Genomic DNA, 24,938 nt, shown 5'->3' with positions numbered 1-24,938 from the left:
TTAAGGTGTCCTAATAGGGTATGTAACACACACACACACTGAAAATGTCTCTTTTGCTGTGTTTTTGGCCCTAATGCTACCCTGTTAAATGGGACTGGACTGAAATGAGACTTTTCTGCCTTATATGGTCTGCTCATGAATATTTAGATGAGCTGCACGCTGATTAGTTACACACACACACACACACACACACACACACACACACACACACACACACACACACACACACACACACACACACACACACACACACACACACACACACACACACACACACACACACACACACACACACACACACACACACACACACACACACACACACACACACACACACACACACACACACAGACACACACACACACACACACACACACACACACACACACACACACACACACACACACACACACACACACAACACACACACACACACATACACACACACACACACACACACACACACACACACACACACACACACACACACACACACACACACACACATACACACACACACACACACACACACACACACACACACACATACATATAGACAGGCGCGGAGCTGTATCAGAAATTCAAAGTTTAGTGTGTTTGTGTGTTTTCATTCCACATTGACAAAGTTTAGTGTGTTTGTGTCCCAGGTCCCGTCCCCGACCCTTCGCTAAGCCCCCCCTCCCTAGTTACTGTTGCTAAGCCTGACAAGCTTCGTGCGGTCACGTCTATTACAGTATGTATGCACCGGTTTTCATTGGTCAATGCAACATCAATGTAGCACTATTGCAATCGGGCGCGAACTGATTTGATTAGAATGAATCTGCCGATTTTGCCAAGACTCTCATTCATTCCTGAGTGGTGAAGATAGTTGTGGAAACTTTCCCAGCTGGTCAACAGTACAGAAGTTAGCTAGCCATGGCACAAAAGCGCATTTTGGATTTCTTTATAGATTAACCACAAGCTAAAAAGCGTAAAGGACCGGAGGCAGAAAACTCAGCAGCTGTAAGTGAGTGAAGTAGCGACCCTGCTAGCAACAGACGACGAGGGAGCTAATCCTGTAAACCAAGCTAGCAGCACCAGGCTAGCCCATGGCAGAGGGAACAGCACCGTCACCTCAGTGCTGCCAGCCTCGGGTCACACTTTTTTCCTGCTAGACGTTTTGGAGATGAGGATTTGTTTTAGTGTTATGACTGCAACACAAGGTAATAATGCTGGTTTATTATTATGCTGCCGCCATGCAGTAAATTGGCATGATTTATCAGCTGTTCAGTAACAGTTCAACTGGAAGTTTATACGAATTATTGGAGATAATTGTGTTTTTTTTACACTTGTGTAAAGCCTACTTAGCCTACGTATTGGAAAACCAGAATGAGGTCACACCGATTTTTAATTATCCTACTGTATTGTTATAAAATGATGAGGCCCAGCTTAACACGCAGGCCTAATATCTTTATGCCTTTAATTTGCTACAAAAACTTAAGGCTGCGTTTCTCTATTTCAGTCTATGTGTCAGGACTGACTGGCTTCACTTTGATTTGATTTAATATAATTCAGTGATGTGTTACCCTTGTGTTGTTGAGCTTGTAGAAGGCATTTTCTGGACCATTGTCGTAGCCGTGTCTATATCCTGCGTTACCCGGGTCTGGGGTAACGCAGCCTTAAACTTCGGTAATAAATTGCACTGTTTTGACACCACGAAGTGCCTTTGTTTTAATAAATAGAGATATTTTGTCCTTGTCTTCATCTTGACAGTAGGCTATGGCTATGAAAGAAATGTAACTTGGTTGAATAGCGATAACGGTGTATTATTTCCGGTGTTTGGGGATCAGTAGCCCACGGCAGGCTCATTACGGTCTTGGATAGGCTATTTCTATGAATTGAATCTCTATACAGTTCAATAAATTGTGATGGATACAGTTTGGTGTGTGGTGGTTGACTTTGGCTGAAAACTTCACTCTGGAAAATTTGTCAACACCCACAATTCAAAATATGTTCCCTTGGCTCAAGCACCGTTTATATCTAGTCTCGTCTCTTTTCTTTCTCTCTTTTCGCCAGTGAAATGAAGCTGCCTTCAGGTGCAGTAGGAAACGTCGTGTTCTATAAACGATCTGACGAAAAACTGTTACTGTGAAATATAAAGTCTACTTGTGCTACATTGGGGGTAAAAGAAAACAACAGGGCGTCACACGACTCGCACCACACTGCGGCGATTTCTTTTTTTTTTTATCTGAACGCAGCTTCACGCTGAAGTACAGAGCTCATTTAAGACGATGCTCTGACGTCCCGTTTCCCTGAAGGCAGCGCGGAGCTGCGCCGAACAAAGCTGACAGAAGCCCAGAAGTAGTGATGTGCGATACCACTTAATTCCTATTCGATCAGATACCAAGTAATACCCAGGCTGGTATTGCTGATACCGATACCAATACCAATACTTTTTATGTATTTTATTTGTAGTGTGATGTGACAACTAGTTTAAAGTAAAGTAAAACAGTAGGCTGTAGGCTTACCAATTCCAAATTATAGCTGCATAATGACAAGACAATAAACTACTCTCATATTATTTAATTACAAAGAAAATCTCAGAACAAACTGCTTTCTGTTAGCTTGATGTAAGAATGCTGGGATTCCGGGGAAGTCTTGAACATTAAAAAACTAAAGCCTTAACAGACGTGAATAACTTTCCCACAGTCAGTGAACCTATCACGCTATCTCCCTGTACCTGGAGAACTTCTGCCGCTGCTGCCAAATGACTCCCTGATTGAAGTCTGTCTCGCCCTAGCACCTGGCGTCTTCTCCTCCTGGACCTCCTCCTCAGACTGACGCTATATCATATCATCATATTCACTCTTATGACTCCCATGTTTAGCGAGGTTTGTAGTGTTACCACTGTATTTCACTGTCTTTCCACACACTCCTGTGCAGTCTGCAATCTTCTTCGTAGCGAGAAGTTAAAGAAGGGCTGCTGCAGCGGCCGGCTCCACAGAGCCGCAGTGCACACATTAACTGACCGGCGGAAGGAGAAGTAGTTCCTTCCCCTAACCGGATATAATTAGACTTTTCTGGTGACAACAACTTACTTATGATAACATAAACACTCACTCCAAATTACTGAGTTTAAATATGGATCTTTTTATATGAGAATCGATACTAGAGCAGGAGACGTTGGGATCGTAAATATCGATACTTTAGTATCGATCCGCACATCACTACCCAGAAGAGAAGAGTTCTGATCCAGCATCTCGTCCAGTCGCAGCTCCTGCACACCGCCCATTGCGAGTCCACTGCGCCACTGATCTACATCCACATGTCCCGCTCAGTTGTCCGATATCTCCTCCCTTTCTCTGGGCCAGTAGTCTGTATCTCCTGAGAGAGCTCCAGCCAGCGGGCAGCGAGAGGTCTGACAGTCCAGGCAGACAGCCAGCGATCCGGGCCGGCACTGCACCGCTGTCACGGCAAACTGTGGAGCTCCTCAACTCCCAAACAGTCGTACTAAATTTGCAATTAGCCATACATTTTTATAAAACGGCCCATATTTGAGCTTTATATAGTTGATTTCTAAAAAAAAAAATCTCAGAAGTGAATTTAGTAATGCAACAGCAGAGGAACACTGTATAAACTTTCTGAGTTTTTGCGAACGAGATTTAGAAGACTAGCTGACCTCAGATCAGTTAGTGGCCTATGTAAATTTTGGGGCGTTACAAAGACAGAAGGTAGAGCCAAATCAGGAGGATTTGGGATGCTTACGTAAGCTTCTAGCTTTGTTGAGATTGGCCCGTTTTCAGCAGCAGTTTCAAATAGTGAGATCTGCAGAGGAAAGAGGTTTCATCGGGATTTAGAGCTCCTATGTATGTCCTAGTTACCCTCCAAACTGTCCTTTTCAACTAGGACAGGCTAAAATCAGGTTTGTATTCTATCACCTCTTTAAAAAAAGTTCAATGCATTTTGAAGATGTCCCTCTTTCTCTCTCACACACACACACACACACACACACACACACACACACACACACACACACACACACACACACATGTTAAAGGAACAGAGAATGAAGCATGTTTCCAAATGCAGATGTTTGAAGTCTCTTTAGTCTAGGGCTGAAACGATTCCTTGAATAACTCAAATAATTCGATTACAAAAAATCCTCGAAGCAAAATTCTTTGCCTCGAAGCTTCGTTAAATCAATGTAATTAAGGTTGTACGGCTCACTGTGTTTCCACACGGAGGATTATTACTAGCGCACAAGAGGTTTGCGCTTCTGCGGACACAAGCATAGACAGTATATAAACACAAGACTGACGGCCCAGATTACAAATGAAGGAAGACGAGAATAGCGAGGGTCTAAGAGGAGAGACAGGCGAGAGAAAACAACAGAAAGTTTGGGATCATTTTAAGCTGCAAACATGCTGCTACATCACCTCAGTAACAAACCTCCAGTGTACTCATCCATTCCACGGAGCCAACCCGACACAAGGTAGCTAACGCTGCTGCTCTCGTCCACCGCGCTGTTTACACAACTAGCCTACAGCATGCTACTCTGCTAATAGCCATGTTTTACACAACTAGCCTACAGCATGCTACTCTGCTAACAGCCATGTTTTACACAACTAGCCTACAGCATGCTACTCTGCTAATAGCCATGTTTTACACAACTAGCCTACAGCATGCTACTCTGCTAATAGCCATGTTTTACACAACTAGCCTACAGCATGCTACTCTGCTAATAGCCATGTTTTACACAACTAGCCTACAGCATGCTACTCTGCTAATAGCCATGTTTTACACAACTAGCCTACAGCATGCTACTCTGCTAATAGCCATGTTTTTACACAACTAGCCTACAGCATGCTACTCTGCTAATAGCCATGTTTTACACAACTAGCCTACAGCATGCTATTCTGCTAATAGCCATGTTTTACACAACTAGCCTGCAGCATGCTACTCTGCTAATAGCCATGTTTTACACAACTAGCCTACAGCACGCTACTCTGCTAATAGCCATGTTTTACACAACTAGCCTACAGCACGCTACTCTGCTAATAGCCATGTTTTTACACAACTGTTAGCCTACAGTTTGCTACTCTGCTAATAGCAATGTTTTACACAACTAGCCCACAGCATGCTACTCTGCTAATAGCCATGTTTTACACAACTAGCCTACAGCATGCTACTCTGCTAATAGCATGTTGTTTTACACAACTAGCCTACAGCATGCTACTCTGCTAATAGCCATGTTTTACACAACTAGCCTACAGCATGCTACTCTGCTAATAGCCATGTTTTACACAACTAGCCTACAGCATGCTACTCTGCTAATAGCCATGTTTTTAGCCTACAGCATGCTACTCTGCTAATAGCCATGTTTTTACACAACTAGCCTACAGCATGCTACTCTGCTAATAGCCATGTTTTACACAACCAAACAGCATGCTACTCTGCTAATAGCCATGTTTTACACAACTAGCCTACAGCACGCTACTCTGCTAATAGCCAGGTTTTACACAACTAGCCTACAGCACGCTACTCTGCTAATAGCCATGTTTTACACAACTAAACTACAGAATGCTACTCTGCTGATAGCCATGTTTTACACAACTAGCCTACAGCACGCTACTCTGCTAATAGCCATGTTTTACACAACTAGCCTACAGCACGCTACTCTGCTAATAGCAATGTTTTACACAACTAGCCTACAGCATGCTACTCTGCTAATAGCCATGTTTTACACAACTAGCCTACAGCATGCTACTCTGCTAATAGCCATGTTTTACACAACTAGCCTACAGCACGCTACTCTGCTAATAGCCATGTTTTACACAACTAGCCTACAGCATGCTACTCTGCTAATAGCCATGTTTTACACAACTAGCCTACAGCATGCTACTCTGCTAATAGCCATGTTTTACACAACTAGCCTACAGCATGCTACTCTGCTAATAGCCATGTTTTACACAACTAGCCTACAGCATGCTACTCTGCTAATAGCCATGTTTTACACAACTAGCCTGCAGCATGCTACTCTGCTAATAGCCATGTTTTACACAACTAGCCTACATCATGCTACTCTGCTAATAGACATGTTTTTTACAGCATGCTACTCTGGTAATAGCTATGTTTTACACAACTAGCCTACAGCATGCTACTCTGCTAATAGCCATGTTTTACACAACTAGCCTACAGCATGCTACTCTGCTAATAGCCATGTTTTACACAACTAGCCTACAGCATGCTACTCTGCTAATAGCCATGTTTTACACAACTAGCCTACAGCATGCTACTCTGCTAATAGCCATGTTTTACACAACTTGCCTACAGCATGCTACTCTGCTAATAGCCATGTTTTACACAAGCCTACAGCATGCTACTCTGCTAATAGCCATGTTTTACACAACTAGCCTACAGCATGCTACTCTGCTAATAGCCATGTTTTACACAACTAGCCTACAGCATGCTACTCTGCTAATAGCCATGTTTTACCAACAAGCTAAAATGAAAGCTGTCCGTTTGTAGTCTAACTGTTTATTAGTTTGCTTCTAATCTTTGGAAACTTAGCTGCTGCTGGAGATCATCATGCATTCTTTATTCTTTCTCCTCACCATAGATATATCTATGCTCCTCACTGTGTATTAGGCTTCTGTGTCCCCCCAGAACAGTGTAGTTGAGTAGCCCTGCTGTAAACCCTCAGGTCAGTGAACAGCTCTTTTGCATATCCAGTGCAAAGAGCCAGAGGCAAGAAGGGGAATGGGGTGAAAAATATTAACATTTGGGCCACCAAAAATGTACTATTGTAATGTTTTTTTTTTTTTTTAGGGGTATTTGAATTTGGCAATAAATAATTTTGCTTTTTCTAAAAAAGGAAACCTGTCTTTTGTATATATACAAGCGACAGGTTTCCTTTTTTTTAGTAAACAGCAATAATAAATATTTACTATTGGTGTTTACTAAGTATTTCTTACTAAGTATTTCTTATCCGATTACTCGATTAATCGATGGAATAATCGGTAGAATATTCGATTACTAAAATAATCGATAGCTGCAGCCCTACTTCAGTCTGATCTGTCACCAACAACAGCTGATACCTCAACATGTGTCTGATGCTTCCTGTCAGGAAATGATGTCACTTTGTGTTCTGACAGTAAACAGGATCATAAATATGTAGAAAGAAATGAAAACATGATAGCATTAACCCTCATGTTGTCCTCGGGTCAATTTTGACCTGTTTTCAAAGTTTTTTTATATCAGAAAATACTGGACGTCAATAAAGTGCCGAAAATTAAAAAAACACACAAAAATAAACACTCCAAAGGGCGCCCAGGTAGCTCAGTTGGTAGAGCGGCGCCCATATATAGAGGTTTAGTCCTCGACCCAGCGGGCCCAGGTTCGTCTCCGACCTGCGGCCCTTTGCTGCATGCCATCCCCCCTTCTCTCCTTTAATGTCTTCAGCTGTCCTGTCAAAATAAAGGCCGAAAATGCCTAAAAAATAATCTTAAAAAAAAAAAAAACGCCGAAACATTAAAAAGCAACAACATGAAAACAATGAAAAAAATGATAAAAACCGAAAAAAGCGTCAAAAACGTCAGAAATAAGCACCCAACACATTGAAAAAGTGAGAAAAACATTGGGAAGAAGCGGAAAAAAACTTCATAAAAAGTGATTCAAATGTTGAAAAAAGTGACTAAAAACACTAAAATGTAAAATACTAAACTTTATGTAACAGTGACTGAAACATTGAGACAACAAAAGTGTTTTTTTCATGGTTGACGGGAAGACAACACAAGGGTTAATATTAAAACTGCTCTGCACATAGAACTAACAAACTAAAAACTACAAAGAGCCTCACATCTCGCGGAGTTTCATCCTCCATCTTGATCTCACGTGGCTTAGATACCCACGTGGTCTCATCACCTCACCCTCTCTCTCTCTCTCTCTCTCTCTCTCTCTCTCTCTCTCTCTCTCTCTCTCTCTCTCTCTCTGTCTCTCTCTCTCTCTCTCTCTCTCTCTCTCTCTCTGTCTCTCTCTGTCTCTCTCTCTGTCTCTCTCTCTCTCTCTCTCTCTCTCTCTGTCTCTCTGTCTCTGTCTCTCTCTCTGTCTCTCTCTCTGTCTCTCTGTCTCTCTCTCTGTCTCTCTCTCTCTCTCTCTCTCTCTCTCTCTCTCTCTCTCTGTCTCTCTCTCTGTCTCTCTCTCTCTCTCTCTGTCTCTCTCTCTGTCTCTCTCTCTCTCTCTCTCTCTCTCTCTCTCTCTCTCTCTCTCTCTCTCTCTCTCTCTCTCTCTCTCTCTCTCTCTCTCTCTGTCTCTCTCTCTCTCTCTCTCTCTGTCTCTCTGTCTCTCTGTCTCTGTCTCTCTCTCTCTCTCTCTCTCTCTCTCTCTCTCTCTCTCTGTCTCTCTCTCTCTCTCTCTCTCTCTCTCTCTCTCTCTCTCTCTCTCTGTCTCTCTCTCTCTCTCTCTCTCTCTCTCTCTCTGTCTCTCTCTCTCTCTCTCTCTCTCTCTCTCTCTCTCTCTCTCTCTCTCTCTCTCTCTCTCTCTCTCTCTCTGTCTCTCTCTCTCTCTCTCTCTCTCTCTCTCTGTCTCTCTCTCTCTCTCTCTCTCTCTCTCTCTCTCTCTCTCTCTCTCTCTCTCTCTCTCTCTCTCTCTCTCTCTCTCTCTCTCTCTGTCTCTCTGTCTCTCTCTGTCTCTCTCTCTCTCTCTCTCTCTCTCTCTCTCTCTCTCTCTGTCTCTCTGTCTCTCTCTCTCTCTCTCTCTCTCTCTCTCTCTCTCTCTCTCTCTCTCTCTCTCTCTCTCTCTCTCTCTCTCTCTCTCTCTCTCTCTCTCTCTCTCTCTCTCTCTCTCTCTCTCACAAACACACACCACATGTTTGCATGCTTTTGCCTTTGTTGGAGTTGTAACAAGTCAATAGGTTTATTGATTGAAGAACTATAGTTAGTGATTATTTGTGTATATCAGGGGTGGCGAACCTGTGGCTCTTGACTTTATTAATATTGTTAAAACATCTTTGATCAATTGCCAATAATTGAATATGTACTCTTACTAATTCCCAACAGTGTTGTTCATCCTTTACACAGAGTGAGCAGCAGCTTCTTATGAAGTATGTTAACATGAAAGACATTATTTGTAAAAAGCTGTAATGAAACCGAGAGAGAAAGAGGCAGACACATCTCAGACCGATCTCAGAAAATATATTTACTGACCACTGATGCATAAGCAGCCTAAAAATATATTTACTGACCACTGAATGAGTAAGTAGCCTAAAAATATATTTACTGACCACTGAATGAGTAAGTAGCCTAAAAATATATTTACTGACCACTGAATGAGTAAGTAGCCTAAAAATATATTTACTGACCACTGAATGAGTAAGTAGCCTAAAAATATATTTACTGACCACTGAATGAGTAAGTAGCCTAAAAATATATTTACTGACCACTGCTCTGAAATGAAACCATCATAATCATACCATTCAAGGAGTTAGGCTACTAAATATTTGCACAAATGAACAGTTGTAATCTTTGCCTTGAAAGTGAGCAGAAGACAGCCTAATGTTACTCAGGAAATTTACCATGAAGATCAATTACTACCACTAATCTACAATGTTAGAATATGATGGGTACATATCTCTCTCTCTCTCTCTCTCTCTCCCTCTCTCTCTCCATCTCTCTCCCTCTCTCTCCCTCTCTCTCACTCTCTCATTAACATTAACTTTCACTTCTCGCTTTTCAGCCAAAGTGTACAACAGTTTGTTTGGTGAAATAATCAGTCTTCTCCTACCGATGCTGTCGGTGCTCGTGTCCTAATAAATCAACTAAAATAATTAAAGGTGTATTGGTCTCTGACTAGTCTGGTATATAGAGCTAGTCTATATCCTCGGCCTTCTACTTCCAGGGATTGCTGCCGGAAAATTCCGCCTCATGTCCTTTATTTCGACCGGATGTCCGTCTCCTTCCTCTGTCTCTGTGTTGGCGTTCTAACCTCCGGCTGATTTGTGAGGACTATGGTTAACTGCTCCTCAGATCTCTGCAGGGTAAATCCAGACAGCTAGCTAGACTATCTGTCCAAGCTGAGTTTTCTGTTGCACGACTAAAACTACTTTTGAACGTACGCATGTTCCACCAAAACAAGTTCCTTCCTGAGACTATTTAGCAGAGGCACCGTGGCTCCGTCCGGAGCTTAGCCCCGCCCACGATGATTGTGATTGGTTTAAAGAAATGCCAATAAACCAGAGCACGTTTTTCTCCCATCCAGGAATGCTGTGGGGACTAGATAGACCTTCCTCCGCAGGCCTGTGGAGGAAGGTCTGGCTATAAGATACTATGGTGACACTAAACTGCAGACATAAGGCTGATATTTATCAGGTGAAATCCCCTTCACAGCTGATGACATTAAAACTGGGTCAAATTAAGTTTTTAGAGTCATCCTAAATTTTAAAAGTAAGAAAATAAGATTAAAATATTTGAAAATGTCATCTGTACATCACATTTACAGTTTACACTTAACTCTGTTAGCAGTTAAGTTACTGAGTTCAGCCACGAGGTTTACCAGTTTTAAGTAAACGATATTTGGGTTGTCTGGATCTTTTCACGGTAAACACGCTTGTGGAAAGCGGTCGCACAACAGCGGAAATGTTGTGTTGAGCAAGAACGTAGAGTTTAAACTTTAAGGAGACTCCCAAATAAAATACTGGCCTCTTTTGAAATTAGATTTTCCAGTTTTGAAAGTTTAGATTTGTTTTTATATATTAAAAAACACAAATATTTAACAGGTGGTTGCCAAATGGGACTCAATCTGGTTGCCAAGGGCAACCAGGCAACCCTTACTGTTGAGCCCTGCACACACACACACACACACACACACACACACACACACACATTGTAAATCTGCTTTCATGGTTGGTCACCAGTTTGATATCTGATGAACTCAATGAGGATGTTAAATATAAGGATGTTAAAACTGTAACTTAGTTAGCATGGCCTTATGAATGATGACAGGTATGATGAGGTCTTTTAGGACCTTTACTAAGGACAGAGGGAGTCGGATGCTGTACAGGTTGGAAAGCCTCTTGAGCTAAATCTGTCATCTGTGATATTGGGCTGTATAAATAAAATGGACTTGACTATGAATGTAGGGAAAGTCAGATTTGAACAGTTAGATTAGTTTCTATGATTAGTGTCCATGTGAGGATAGTGGTGTTTTCTAGAGCTGTACAGTAAGTGAACTAATTAAAGAGCAGATGTGTTCAGAAGACTCATCTCTACCTGAAACATTAGGATGGTAGTGAAGATCAGCTACACTTCATTCACAAGACAATGAAACATGTTGATTTATAATAAACTTTAATAAGATGATCCTGTTTAACCTGTCAGTATTACAGCTTACTGTGTGTAATTATTGTAAATGTATTGCATTTAGTAAACACGTCTAATTCATGTCAATGCAGCAGAGTAATGTTGAGCTACAGATTTAAAACCTTAATATAACTGAATAACACTAAATAATTCACTCCAAAGTCTTTATTGAAGTAGCAGCATGTTGACATTAATATTAATTAGAGCTCTTTTTCACTTTTTGTATTTTACAGTTCTTATCCTGATCCTGTTGTGTTCAGGTGTTTCTGTTTTTTAAACCTTCTTCAGCTCTGAACAGATTATTAAACATTGAATGATTTCAAGCAGGACCATTGTCTTCTAAAGTTACATCATTTATTCTTTATTCAGATTGGTGCTCTGCGGTTTGTCAGAGATCAGCTGTGCTGCTCTGGTCTCAGCTCTGAACTCCAACCCCTCCCATCTGAAAGAGCTGGAGCTGAGGGGCAACGACCTGAAGGAGCCAGACGTGAAGCAGCTGTGTGATCTGAAGGAGAGTCCAGACTGTAGACTGGAGACTCTGAGGTCAGTAGAGGGTTGGAGTCAGTCCATGCTGGTTTCAGCAGTATCAAACTAAACCCAGTTAGTATCAAAGCTAAGATCCAGTATTTTCTGTAAACCTCCAACCTCGTCAGTAAAGCTGTGAGAGGAGAGAGAGAACAGTCAGCCAATCAGAGACTGTTCTCTCTGAACCCAACAGCAGTAAATCATCATTAAAGAGAGCAGTGAACGCCTCTCTGTTTCTGCAGTAATGATGCGTTCAGGACTCTCAGCAGTTTATTTCCACTGTGTACTTCAGTGAAATCTGCAGAGTCAACAGACTTGATGGCCAAAGTCTCTGCAGGTCTGTGAGCTTCACTCCAACACGTTAACATGAGAGCTGAAAGGAAGCAGGCTGCTCTACACAGCTGCTCCACTTGGTGTCTGAACAGGACTGAAGTCTCTGCTGCTCTTTATACTGGATGCTGTTAACTTGTTCAACATCAACACACTTCTAATGTTTGCTACTTACCCAATTACCCTAGTGGGGATTGTTTGGTGTCTCTTACACATAAAATAACAATAACAACATAACAAGTGTAATGTTTTCTATTTAGAAATATAGATAAATAAATAGTCAGTGATGTTGAATAGCCTGTAGGCCTACAGTAGTGTAACAGTTCAGCAGACATGTGAACAGCTGATTGATTGTAAATGTAACCATCATAGTGTGAAATCCAGTTGAACTGATGCTGTTAGGTGAACGGGGCTCAGCAGAGAGGTGGAGAGAGACCACGTCTCTGCAGCTTATTCAGGGAGTCAGGTCAACGCTGCTAAAGACCTCCAAACTCTAAAGAGTTTCATGTGTAGGCTCCTCCCATATGGCTCGCATCAGGTGGTAACATCAACTGTACCAAAACACTGAAAAAAGGACATAAAGTGACATACAAGACGTTTTTATTTTTACAAGATATGAAATTGTTGCAATTTAATAAAAAGACGGTAGCCTAACCCACTGCTCAGGCAGACAGCAGACCCCGGTCCCCAGAGCAGCATGGTCACCTGGAGAGCCGGTACAGTCTGACTCTGCTAACAGAGATCCCATCAGCTCTATACAGCAGAGTGTTCAGATCAGTCAAATCAGCACCAGCTGCATACAGTAGTGACTGTGGATGAGAGGGGGGGCTGCTGAAAATCAGACGTTTTGGAGCTCGTGATATTCATTTGGCGCCGGCTAAAACCTCTTTAAAGGGCGCCAAAACTTTTCTATGCAGTAAAACCCTGAATAAATACAGATAATAACTTCATAATATTAACCATTAAACTCCAGATGGACTCCAGCCGTCTTCTCTGGGGGGGGGGAGATCGATGTGGGAAAAATTAACTTCTTCTTCTGTGTGTTAATTAGTGGATCACAAACCAAGTTTAAGGCTCAAACCACACCCTACATTACTGTAATGGAGGGAGTAGAATAATTAATGGGGTTAATTAATCTGAACGGAGGAGTATTCACAGTTGGGTCTGTTGTGTTTGAGAGAGAGAGAGAGAGAGAAGGAAAGAGAGGGAGAGAGGGAGAGAGAAAGAGAGGGGAGAGAGGAGGAGGAGAGAGAGAGAAGGAGAGAGAGAGAGGTAGAGGGAGAGAGAAGGAGAGAAGGAGGGAGAGGGAGAAGGAGAGAGGGGGGGAGAGAGAGAGAGAGAGAGAGAAAAGGAAAGAGAAAGAAGGAGAGAGAGGGAGAAGGAGAGAGGAGAGATACATTAGCCTAGCAGCTAGCTCATATCTTACTCCCGTTAACCACCATACTGTTGTGATACGTTACTTCTTCACCACGGTATGAAAACTACATACAGTCACAGTCCTATTTATCTCTTCTGTTGTCTTCTTCTCTCATCAGATGGTGGTGATCTCTGTCAGAGTGATCAGGAGGAGGATGTTGGAGGACCAGCTGAGTCCTGATGATCCCGAGAGCTTGAAGCAGCAGCAGCACCTCTAACTGGGCCATGTTACTGGGAGGTAGAGTGGAGAGACTGACTGAGGCTCTGCACGCTTCCACATTAGCAACGCCACGTGGCCATGAAAGAAGGATGTCGGGCGAGCTGATTGGCCGACATTAGCCTCTCTGGGTCAGTGACGGGGGCTCTGTCTCCATCAGAATCAGCTGACTCAGCATACGTCAGACTACAGAGTGGAGCCAAGTGTGGAAAGCATATGTTTGCTAACATTTCACATTTTCACATCAATGGTAAACTTGACTGTCGTCGCTGCAGGACAGTCAGCTGTTAGTCTGATGAACTTAACTGCCCCGCCCACTGAAACAAAACAGAACCTTTACCCCTCACAGAAACCTTTACCTTTACCCCCGCCCCCACCACAGTAAACTAAATTAATCTTCACATTTAAACTGTCATAGCAATGGTCATGAAGAGTTTGCTTCACACACACATCACACACTCTCTCTCACACAACACACACACACACACACTCTCTCTCACACAGACACACACACACACAGAGAGAAACACACACACAGACAGACAGACAGACAGACACACACATATCTCTCACACACACACACACACACACAACACACACACACACACACACACACACACACACACAGATAGACGATAGACAGACACACACACACACACACACACAGATACACACACACACACAGACACACACACACACACACACACACACACACACACACACACACACACACACACACACTCACACACACACACACACACATAGCTAATAGGGAAGAGTTGTCTCAAGGAGGCCGACAGAAGAAGCTCTCAGTGAATGAAGAAGAACTGATATGAATGTAATCAAATTAATAAATCAGTTTGTTGTTTGGACAAATCATTGTGTATTTACCATTAATACAATCTTATGAAAAAGTGTTTTATATTTCCCAGGCCAGTGATGTGTATTATTTTGATATCTTTTTGTCCCGTTGACCACTGGGCTCCTCCAGCTGGACATGATTGATTGAGATCTTGTGGAGCCAGAGTGACTCAGCAGATTAGGACAGCAGAAGTGTAGATGTCCAGTCATTTAAACTGCCCTCAGCTTCTCTTCCTGTTAAGTCGGCCTATCTCTGGATCTCTTTGGGTTGCGTCTCCACGCTGTTGAATGATGAACTGCTGTTAAAGTTGATCAGATTCTGGAACTTGAAGGTTGATGTCAGAACTCAGAAGTCTGCCAGTAACTTTAATTCTCATTCTCATCAGTGCTGGATTATATTTCTGTATATTTGTTCTTTATTCTCCTTCAAACCAAAGAGAGCAGGTCTAAAGAAACTGTTGGCTTTGGGCCCCTTAGATGTCAGAGCTGCCATTAAATGTGGAAAGTCCAGTTCAGACCAGAGACCAGTGGAGACTTTAGTCTCCTTGTTAGTCTCCGGTCTGCAGAACTCTGAAAGCTGACAGTTTCAACCAATCAGACGAGACCAGACGCGAGAGAGAGAGAGAGAGAGAGAGAGAATTTGTAGCGTATTAAAATAACCAGAAGAGGGAAGCATTTGAGAACAGTGGATAATTGAATTATCAGCTTTACGCCGTATGGGTTTGCAGTACTTGGGGTTTAACCATGGGTTATCAAAGGACTTTGAAGTTTTCATACGCATGGATAAATTTGACATTAGTAAATGTTCACACCAGGTTATTTTAATGTTTAAATACATAACACATTCTTCACACAAATTATAAGGCAGTAGTCTGATGTGACATTAACCAGTGACATTCAGGTCCGGGGTTTTTAGCAGATTATGTTTGGTCTTCGGATTTGTTTTTTTTGTTTGCTATGTTGTTACCCTAATCAAGAAAAAGAGTTCTTCATTCTTATGGTAAATATGATTGAGCCTTTTGACATATTTCGTCTTTCTGAATATGATAATAATGTTTGGACATGTTTGGATGTTTTTTTATTTTTTTTTAGACGTGAACGCATGCCACTATTAAAAGAGGGTTCTTTTTGTACATTTCCATTTAACATGTAAGAAATAGACATTAATATCCATAAGGTTGAATCTTAAGAAGTAAAGTTTGGTTATGTGATTAATTCTATAATAAGGTTTGAATGTTTAAAAGTAACATTTATTTTGTGTGATTATTTTGTAATCAAAAGAGTGAACTGTGGTGGCAAATTTTATTTTAACCATTTGTTTAATGATGTTAACCATTTGTTTAAAGATTGTTTTACACCTCCACAAATCCTGTTCCTTCCTGTGGACTTTTAAAGCATCAGAGGGGAAACAGCTGCAGCCCTCAACTGTAGCCCAGTAGAGTTATTTAGTTTTACTAGCCTGAAGCTCCTCACGTTGTTGTCTTTTGCTTGGATAGAAGTGGAGAAGGCCGATGACTGTTTACGACAGCGAGAACTACGTAGGTTTCTGTCTCCTGAGATAAAAGTGTTGTTTAGGCTAATGAAAAGATCAGGAGCAGAGGGGAAGGTGATCAAGTATGGCCATGCTAAAGGATACATTTAGAGAGGTAGATTAACAGAGGTTTTCACTATATGATGTGTGGATGTTTAGACTTTAGGTTAGAAAGACTTTTTCAGACGTTGCTGAGGTACTTGTGAAACTGTATTTCTCCATTTGCAAATGTAAATAAATACTCAGAGACCAAACTTTGGTTTAATTCTCCAACAGTCGTTATTCGTTTTGATTTTATCATGAATATCACTAAACCTGCTGCTTCAAGGAAAAACTTCCACCACAAAACACACACACAAGTACACACACACACACAGACACACACACACACACACACACACACACACACACACACTAAAGACAATTCTTTTATATAGAAAACCATGTTACCATATGTCCCAGTGTGGTATCAGAGAGAGTCTGATTGGATATCGGTGCGTCTCAGTGATTGGCTGGTACCTCCTGGATGACCCCCGCTCCTCTGGGATGCTTCAGGTCCACACAGATACTCTGAAATCAGACAATCACAAGCTCATCCCCCTATCAGTCAGTCACATCTTGGATTATTACATTTTTAGATTGACTGAATGATTAGTTTTATTTAATTTCTACAATAATAGACTTGAAACACTGTCAGGTTTATTTTGTTATTGCAGCGAGAGACTGAAAACACTAAAGGTGAGTCAAGACTGCATTTTAATGCTTTAACACTTGTTTTTAAATATATTTTATATCCACGTTCCTTTATTCAAATGTGAACCTTTGACATTTAAAGGTCCCATATCTGCTCATTTGCAATTTCATACTTGTATTTTGGGTTTCTACTAGAGCATGTTTACAGGCTTTAATTTTAAAACACTTTATTTTTCTCAAATATGTCTGTCTGAATACACCTGTACCTGAAATGCTCTGTGTTAGCACCTGTGTCTTTAAAAGGTCATTTCATTCAACCCTATGTTCCTATGTTGTTGTGTGTAAGTGACTGATGGGAACAACAATCTTTCAAACTGGTCCAGTATTAAGAACGCTGTAACCAGAGTCCTTCTACTCCCACGCTGACCCCCCACTGGTGATATCTAGAGTCCTTCTTCTCCCACGCTGACCCCCCACTGGTGATATCTAGAGTCCTTCTTCTCCCACGCTGACCCCCCCACTGGTGATATCTAGAGTCCTTCATCTCCCACGCTGACCCCCCACTGGTGATATCTAGAGTCCTTCTTCTCCCACGCTGACCCCCCACTGGTGATATCTAGAGTCCTTCTTCTCCCACGCTGACCCCCCACTGGTGATATCTAGAGTCCTTCATCTCCCACGTTGACCCCCCACTGGTGATATCTAGAGTCCTTCATCTCCCACACTGCACCTAACCCACTGGTGGAATGGAGCCTAGTACTAATACTTTGGTACTGGACTCAAGTACAAGTTTCACCTACCTGTACCTGTACTTTATGTATATCTGTGCTCTGGGTTGCAGCAGCTGTGTGTAAATTCAAACGTAGACTAGTTGGAGCATTAGGTTCTGACTCAGGTTGGAGTTTAGGTGCTACTAACATTTGGAGGCAAGATTGCTGGACATCAGTTAAATTCTCTGACTACGATCTGTGAAACCAGGGAGGTGAGGACAGGACAAGCAATCTATGGTGGACGGGCTAGATCCCCTATTCCAGGAGTATGAGGTGCTGCCATCAGGCAGAAGATACAGGCTGCTGTCCTCACAGACCAACCGGCTCTCTAATCATTTATTCCTACCAGCAGCACACTACTGAATACGTTACGCCGGCTACACACTGGCTGCGTGGCATGAGCGTGGCGTGAGTGTGGTGTGAGTGTGGCGTGAGTGTGGCGTGAGCGTGGTGTGAGTGTGGCGTGAGCGTGGTGTGAATGTGGCGTGAGCGTGGTGTGAATGTGGCGTGAAAGTGGCGTGAGCGTGGTGTGAATGTGGCGTGAGCGTGGTGTGAATGTGGCGTGAGCGTGGTGTGAATGTGGCGTGAGCGTGGTGTGAATGTGGCGTGAGCGTGGTGTGAATGTGGCGTGGCGTGGTGGTGTGTGGCGTGGCGTGGGAATGTGGCGTGAGCGTGGTGTGAATGTGGCGTGAGCGTGGTGTGAGTGTGGCGTGAGCGTGGTGTGAATGTGGCGTGAGTGTGGCGTGAGCGTGGTGTGAATGTGGCGTGAGCGTGGTGTGAATGTGGCGTGAGTGTGGCGTGAGTGTGGCGTGAGCGTGGCGGCTGCGTGGCGTTTTCTATGTCTTTGAAAAAAGGCAACAAACACTTTTTAAGAAAAAGTTGGTAGAAAGAAGGAAGTGAGGCAAGAATAGGTGGAAAATAGTATCAAAAACTTAGAAATCAGAGACAAAAACTTAAATAAACCACACAGTAGAAAGAAGGAAGACAGACTTCATGAAAAGTGACAAAAACCTTGAAAAAGGCGGAATAGTTTTTTAAAAAAGCGACAAAAACTTCGACAAACTTGGAGAGTAAAAGAAGGAAGGAAGGAAGGCAAGAACAGGTCGAAAATAGTAACAACAAGCGACAAAAACTTGAAAAAGCGCTAACGTACCCCCTGCAGTACTCCAAAGTACCCCTTGGGGTACACGTACCACCATTTGAGAAACACTGGTCTAATGTATTGTAGTGGGTAAACTGTACTATGTATATTGGCCACAAACTGCCGTTGGGAGGGGGGCCATATCATAGTAGGGGGTCTGGGTGTCCTCCCCCATGCAAGTTTTGAGCATTAACGACTTAATTTCCTGTATTTGGATACACTTTTATGCACCAATTTACGGTGGAAATACCTTTATTTAGCCTTTATGTGAAGAAGACAAACACAGATGATAATTCTAAATATATCAAAAATATAATGGAAAGTATGTTGTTGCGTGTCATTGGGCATTTTAAGTGGGTATATGGAAATCCTTTTTCTTTCTTAGTGGGTATACTGGGTATACCTGCGTATCACGTAGACTACACCGCTGGGTTAAACTAAATATCTTTGAGTTTCAGACAAAACAAGACATTTACAGACTTCACCTGATGGACATTTTCTCATATTTTCTGACATCTTATAGACCAAACGGTTAAACGATTAATGGATCACTCTACAAAATAATCCTTAGATGAATAAATGATAAAATAATGGTTAGTTGCAGCCCTAGAACTTAATGAATCAGGACTTTTTCTCCAAGTCCAGCCTCAGTTGTTGCCTCTCATGTTCTGAACATTGGAGTCACAGAGCTAAGAATATATATTTTAAGATAAACTCCTAATCATGTTCACTATACACATCATCACTATTCATCTGCCCGCTGCACATAGACTATATTATGTTTTACCCATCCTGCACTCAACCATTCAGACTCTTTTCTCTCATGTTAAACAACTATTTAGTTTATATTTGTTTCTGTATTTATTGTTTATTTCATAATAATGTTTAATATATGTGTTTGTGTACAGTATGTATGTACCAACCACCGAGGTAGATTCCTCATCAGTGTAACTTACAGTTGCAGGAATTTAGAGGAAAGGCCAGATGGTGAAGTCAGCCTTCAGCTGGTACTTTGTTACTTTGGACAGCAGGTGGAGCTGTTACATCAACAATGAGCCGAGACTCCAACACACACACACACACACACACACACACACACACACACACACACACACACACACACACACACACACACACACACACACACACACACACACACACACACACACACACACATGCATCTGCTATTATTACTTTTAATAAAGTTAAGTATCTGAATACTTCCACCGCTGGCCGTGGATCATTTCAGTTGAATGCAGGACTTTAACTCAGTATTTGGGATACTACATCAAGCCTAGAAAAATATAAAATAATGAATAATAATTTAATAAAATATGAAAACGTAAAGAAAACTTTCTGAAACTTTGTCTTTAAATGCATTCTGCATTATATAATCAGTTATATGTATATATGTTTGGTGGCAGCCGCCCCAGCAGCAGTAGTTACACACACGCACGCACACACACACACACACACACACACACACACACACACACGCAAACACACACACACAAACACACACACACACCTGTAAATGAAGAGGGGAGGAGATCAGGATCATCAGAACAGGAAGAGTAGAGTCAGGTGAGACTCCATTTAGTGAGACCAGAAGAGAGGAAGAGGAGGAAACTGAAGGCTGAGCAGGGTGAGAGGTAATCATACATTTATTATTTTACTGTCAAAGTCTCTGAGCTGTAACCAAGAAAACAGACTCATGGTACGGTGGAGGCTCTGCATAGTATGATTCAGCCTTAACACTGTGTTCAAAAAATCAAAAAAGGAGATCCAGCGGTGAGAGGGTCACCGTCCTGTTGGGTTCTTCCCCCCCGATGTAGCACAGTAAACTTTATATTTCACACTTCCTGTTTTCTGTCAGATCGGTTACCAAAGAAAACACAGATTTAAAGACAACTCTGCATGCATGGACAAACTTGTTTGTCTTGATTAGTGTGTGTGTGTGTGTGTGTGTGTGTGTGTGTGTGTGTGTGTGTGTGTGTGTGTGTGTGTGTGTGTGTGTGTGTGTGGTTGTGTGGGTGTGTTTGTGTGTGTGGGTGTGTTTGTGTGTGACTCTTGAACAAACTTGTTTGTCTTGATTCTTGTGTTGTGAGCTCCCAGTCAGTGTTCCTGTTTTACCTTTCAGACTGACTTCAGATCAGAAGATGAGTGATTTGGAGGAAGAGGAGGACGGAGCAGAGTCTGTAGTATCTGGCTGTCAGACTATGAAGAGTGACCAGTCCAGAGGAGAACCTCTGACCTTCAGTAAAGAACCTGGACCCTCAGACACAAAGTAAGAGAACTGATCCCAACTCATTTATGTCACTCATTCCTCTGCTAATAATAATAGAAATGTACCAACCAAAAGTACAGAGTGTGGACTGGTAGTTGGAGAGATGCCAGTTTACCTCCTGGGCATTGCCAAGGTGCTCTTGAGCAAGGCACTGACCCCCCCCCAACTGCTCAGGGGGCCTGCATAGCACTCTGACATCACTCCATTTGTGCATGTGTATTTCTGGCCAGTGTGTTTTAACAAACAGAATGTAAATCATAATTTCCCGACAGGGGATCAATAAAAAGTATAATTTATTAATAACTAAATTCATAGAGAGAAGAGGAGTGATGTTTCTGAAGAGGAGTGGTCCAGAACCAGAACCAGAACCAGAGCTGGACTGCAGACAGCCAGTCAGAGCAGCTCTGAAAAAAGTAAGTCTGTCCATCTGTCTGCTGATGTCTTCATGTCTCAAACACGACTGTTGTGTCATACAGTACCAACATTTAACATCATTATAAATATCATTACATTTTAATTCTACCTGACATTTAACTGAATATTTGTTTCTGCTCCAGCAAAGATATCGGCTCTGTAACACTTCTCCTGTGTTCCTGTCTGTACGTTCAGATATCAGCTTTATTTTACTGTTTACTGAATATTTTAGTCATGCTTTGTTAACTTACTGCTGATGGAAACTAACTTTTCCTTTTGCTGCTTCTCTGAGGCTCCATCTCCACCGCTACGTTGTAGTTGTTAATCTTTGTCAAAACTAACACACCCAAATCTCATATCTCATCATCATTCTGGTATACTGGGCATAAACAGGAGGCAGCATGGAGACTCTGCTGGTAGTTGCCATGGTAACATTAGTAGATTTAGTTGAGTGTTTGGTAGGACCAGGCTAGATAAGACCCAATCAGGAGGAGAAACGTTGGCGTCAGTGTCAGTGTTGCCAAAGGTCTCCGTTTGTGAACGTTGAGACTGAAACACAACCTGGCAGATACCAAACCAAAAACGAGTCAGAAGTGTTTCCAAATGTCCGGTTCCGGTTTAGAGGGGCTTGAAAGGAGGGAATGCAGAGGGGGAATGAGAGGGGGAAACACCAGAGAAGGGGGAATGAGAGGGGGAAACGTAGCAGAAGATATTCCTTTTTAAATCAAAACGTAGCAGTGTAAATGTAGCCTTAAAGGTTTCCATCAGCAAACCAGCAGGAGGCTTTTATTGTGAAACAGCTACAGTAAATGAAGACAACTAGATTCACAGTTCTTTGTTCTTGGTGCTATTCAAAAAACAGGAGCTGCTGATGCTCTGCTTCCTCTGCTGTCAATCAAACATGTTCACTGAGACACAGTCAGAGGCTGAGAGACAAAGGAGCAATTCTGAGGCTTCTCTTTCAAAAGAAAAACAATTAGAAAATCTTGTTTTACTTTAAGAGGGGATGATTGCCTTATAACCTTTACTATTTGGTTTTCATATTGATAATAAAAACTATCACCAGATTGTCAACTGATCTTCTTATTTTGATTTTTCACCTTTGTCCTTTTGTCTAGAGAATGGTGGACAGCATAGACATAAGATCAATGTGAAGGGGACATATGAACGTGTGACTGAAGGAGCTGATCAAACAGGAAGTGGAACCCTCCTCAACAGGATCTACACTGCGCTCTACATCACAGATGAACTGAGTGAAGAAGTTAATACCCAACATGAGGTGAGGCAGCTCGAGACAGCTTCCAAGATGAAGACCCTTTATGAAACTCCAATCAAGTGCAGCGACATCTTTAAAGCCTTACCTGACCAACAGAAACACATCAGAGTCGTTATGATGCTCGGCGTCGCTGGGGTTGGAAAAACCTTCTCAGTGCAGAAGTTCTGCATGGACTGGGCCGAGGGTTTGGAAAACCAAGATGTGGATCTGGTGATTCCTCTTTCCTTCAGGGAGCTGAACTTGATCAAAGATGAGCAGTACAGTCTTCTGGAGCTGCTCCGTGTTTTCCATCCATCATTACAGGAGGTCCCAGCAGAGCAGCTCGCTGGCTCTAAACTTCTCTTCATCTTTGATGGCCTGGATGAAAGCAGACTTTACCTGGATTTCAACAACAATGAGGCTGTTTCTGATGTCACACAGAAGTCATCAGTCAACGTGCTGTTGACAAACCTCATCCAGGGGAAGCTGCTTCCCTCGGGCTCGCCTGGATAACTTCCCGACCTGCAGCAGCCAATCAGATCCCTCCTGTGTGTGTTGACAGGGTAACAGAAGTACGAGGCTTCACTGATGACCAGAAGGAGGAGTACTTCAGGAAGAGAGTCAGTGATGAAGAGCTGTCCAGCAGAATCATCTCCCACATCAAGTCCTCCAGGAGCCTCCACATCATGTGTCTGATCCCAGTCTTCTGCTGGATCACTGCTACAGTTCTGGACCACATGTTGACTACAGACCAGAGAGGAGAGCTGCCCAAGACCCTGACTGACATGTACTCACACTTCCTGCTGGTTCAGACAAAGAGGAAGAAGCTCAAGTATGCTGAGGGACATGAGACGAGTCCACAGGAGCTGATGGAGGCTGACAGGGAAGTTCTTCTGAAGCTGGGGAGGCTGGCATTTGAACAGCTGGAGAAAGGAAACATCATGTTCTACCAAGAAGACCTGGAGCACTGTGGTCTGGATGTCACAGAGGCCTCGCTGTACTCAGGAGTTTGTTCAGAGATCTTCAAAAGAGAGAGTGTGATCTTCCAGAAAACAGTCTACTGCTTCGTTCATCTGAGCGTTCAGGAGTTTCTGGCTGCAGTCTACCTGTTCCACTGTTACACCATCAGGAACACACAGGTACTGGAGGACTTCCTGGGACCAGACTTCAAACACAGGGACTCAAACCCAAAGTCTTTTCTCAAGAAGATTTCTAAGAATTTTGGAAAGAAAGATAGCCTGGATGTCTTCCTGAAGAGAGCCATGGAGAAATCCCTGAGGAGTAAAAATGGCCACCTGGACCTGTTTGTCCGCTTCCTTCATGGCCTCTCTCTGGAGACCAACCAGAGACTCTTAGGAGGCCTGCTGGGTCAGACAGACAACAATCCAGAAATCATCCAGAGAGCCATCAACAACCTGAAGGAGATGAACAGTGATGGGATCTCTCCTGACAGAAGCATCAACATCTTCCACTGTCTGATGGAGATGAACGACCACTCAGTCCATCAGAAGATCCAAGAGTTCCTGAAGTCAGAGAAGAGATCAGAGTACCTCTCCGTTATCTACTGCTCAGCTCTGGCCTACATGCTGCAGATGTCAGAGGAGGTTCAGGATGAGTTGGACCTGGAGAAGTACAACACATCACAGGAGGGAAAACTGAGACTAGTTCCAGCTGTGAGGAACTGCAGAAAGGCTCGGTAAGTCCAGATGTGATTATCAACACAATAAATCAATGTAAAGCTGAAGCCATCAGTATTAGAGTAAAGATACACACTTCACACATATTTAGATTATAAATCAAACATGAGACTCTTCTAAATCACACCCCAAAAAAAATATTTTTATATTTTCCCCTCACTACTTTTGGTGATATTTGTGGTTTTATAAAACAGCTCTTGAACATCAGTAACAGTTTATTTATTAATTGTATTTATTTATTTATTTGACAGGGTCAATGGAAGGCTCCTTAGCATTACCATAATTAGCTATAAGCTAATTTCCATCTGTAGTCCCTGGGCAGGAAACAGATAATAACATCTCTGTCAAAAGGGAAATCTAACACTGTAGTAAAAGACAACAATTACATTTCACAAGATTTAAACTCGCCCACTACAACAATAAACACAAAACCACTACTTTGACAACAAAAACCACAACATGAAAAAC

General features: G+C 42.5%; 1 protein-coding gene across 1 annotated transcript in view; it reads left to right on the top strand.

Annotated features, from left to right (window-relative positions):
* LOC114548890 (uncharacterized) overlaps positions 1-24,938 on the top strand; it is a 590,132-nt gene that overhangs the window by 493,210 nt on the left and 71,984 nt on the right. Inside the window, 1 exon segment of the mRNA XM_028568901.1 lies at positions 11,703-11,876. Within this exon segment, the coding sequence (XP_028424702.1) occupies positions 11,703-11,876 (174 nt within the window).

The sequence above is a fragment of the Perca flavescens genome, chromosome 22 (assembly GCF_004354835.1).
Source record: "Perca flavescens isolate YP-PL-M2 chromosome 22, PFLA_1.0, whole genome shotgun sequence".
NCBI lineage: Eukaryota > Metazoa > Chordata > Actinopteri > Perciformes > Percidae > Perca > Perca flavescens.
The sequence above is the reverse complement of the archived record's forward strand: the minus strand, read 5'-3'. Positions and strand labels throughout refer to the sequence as shown.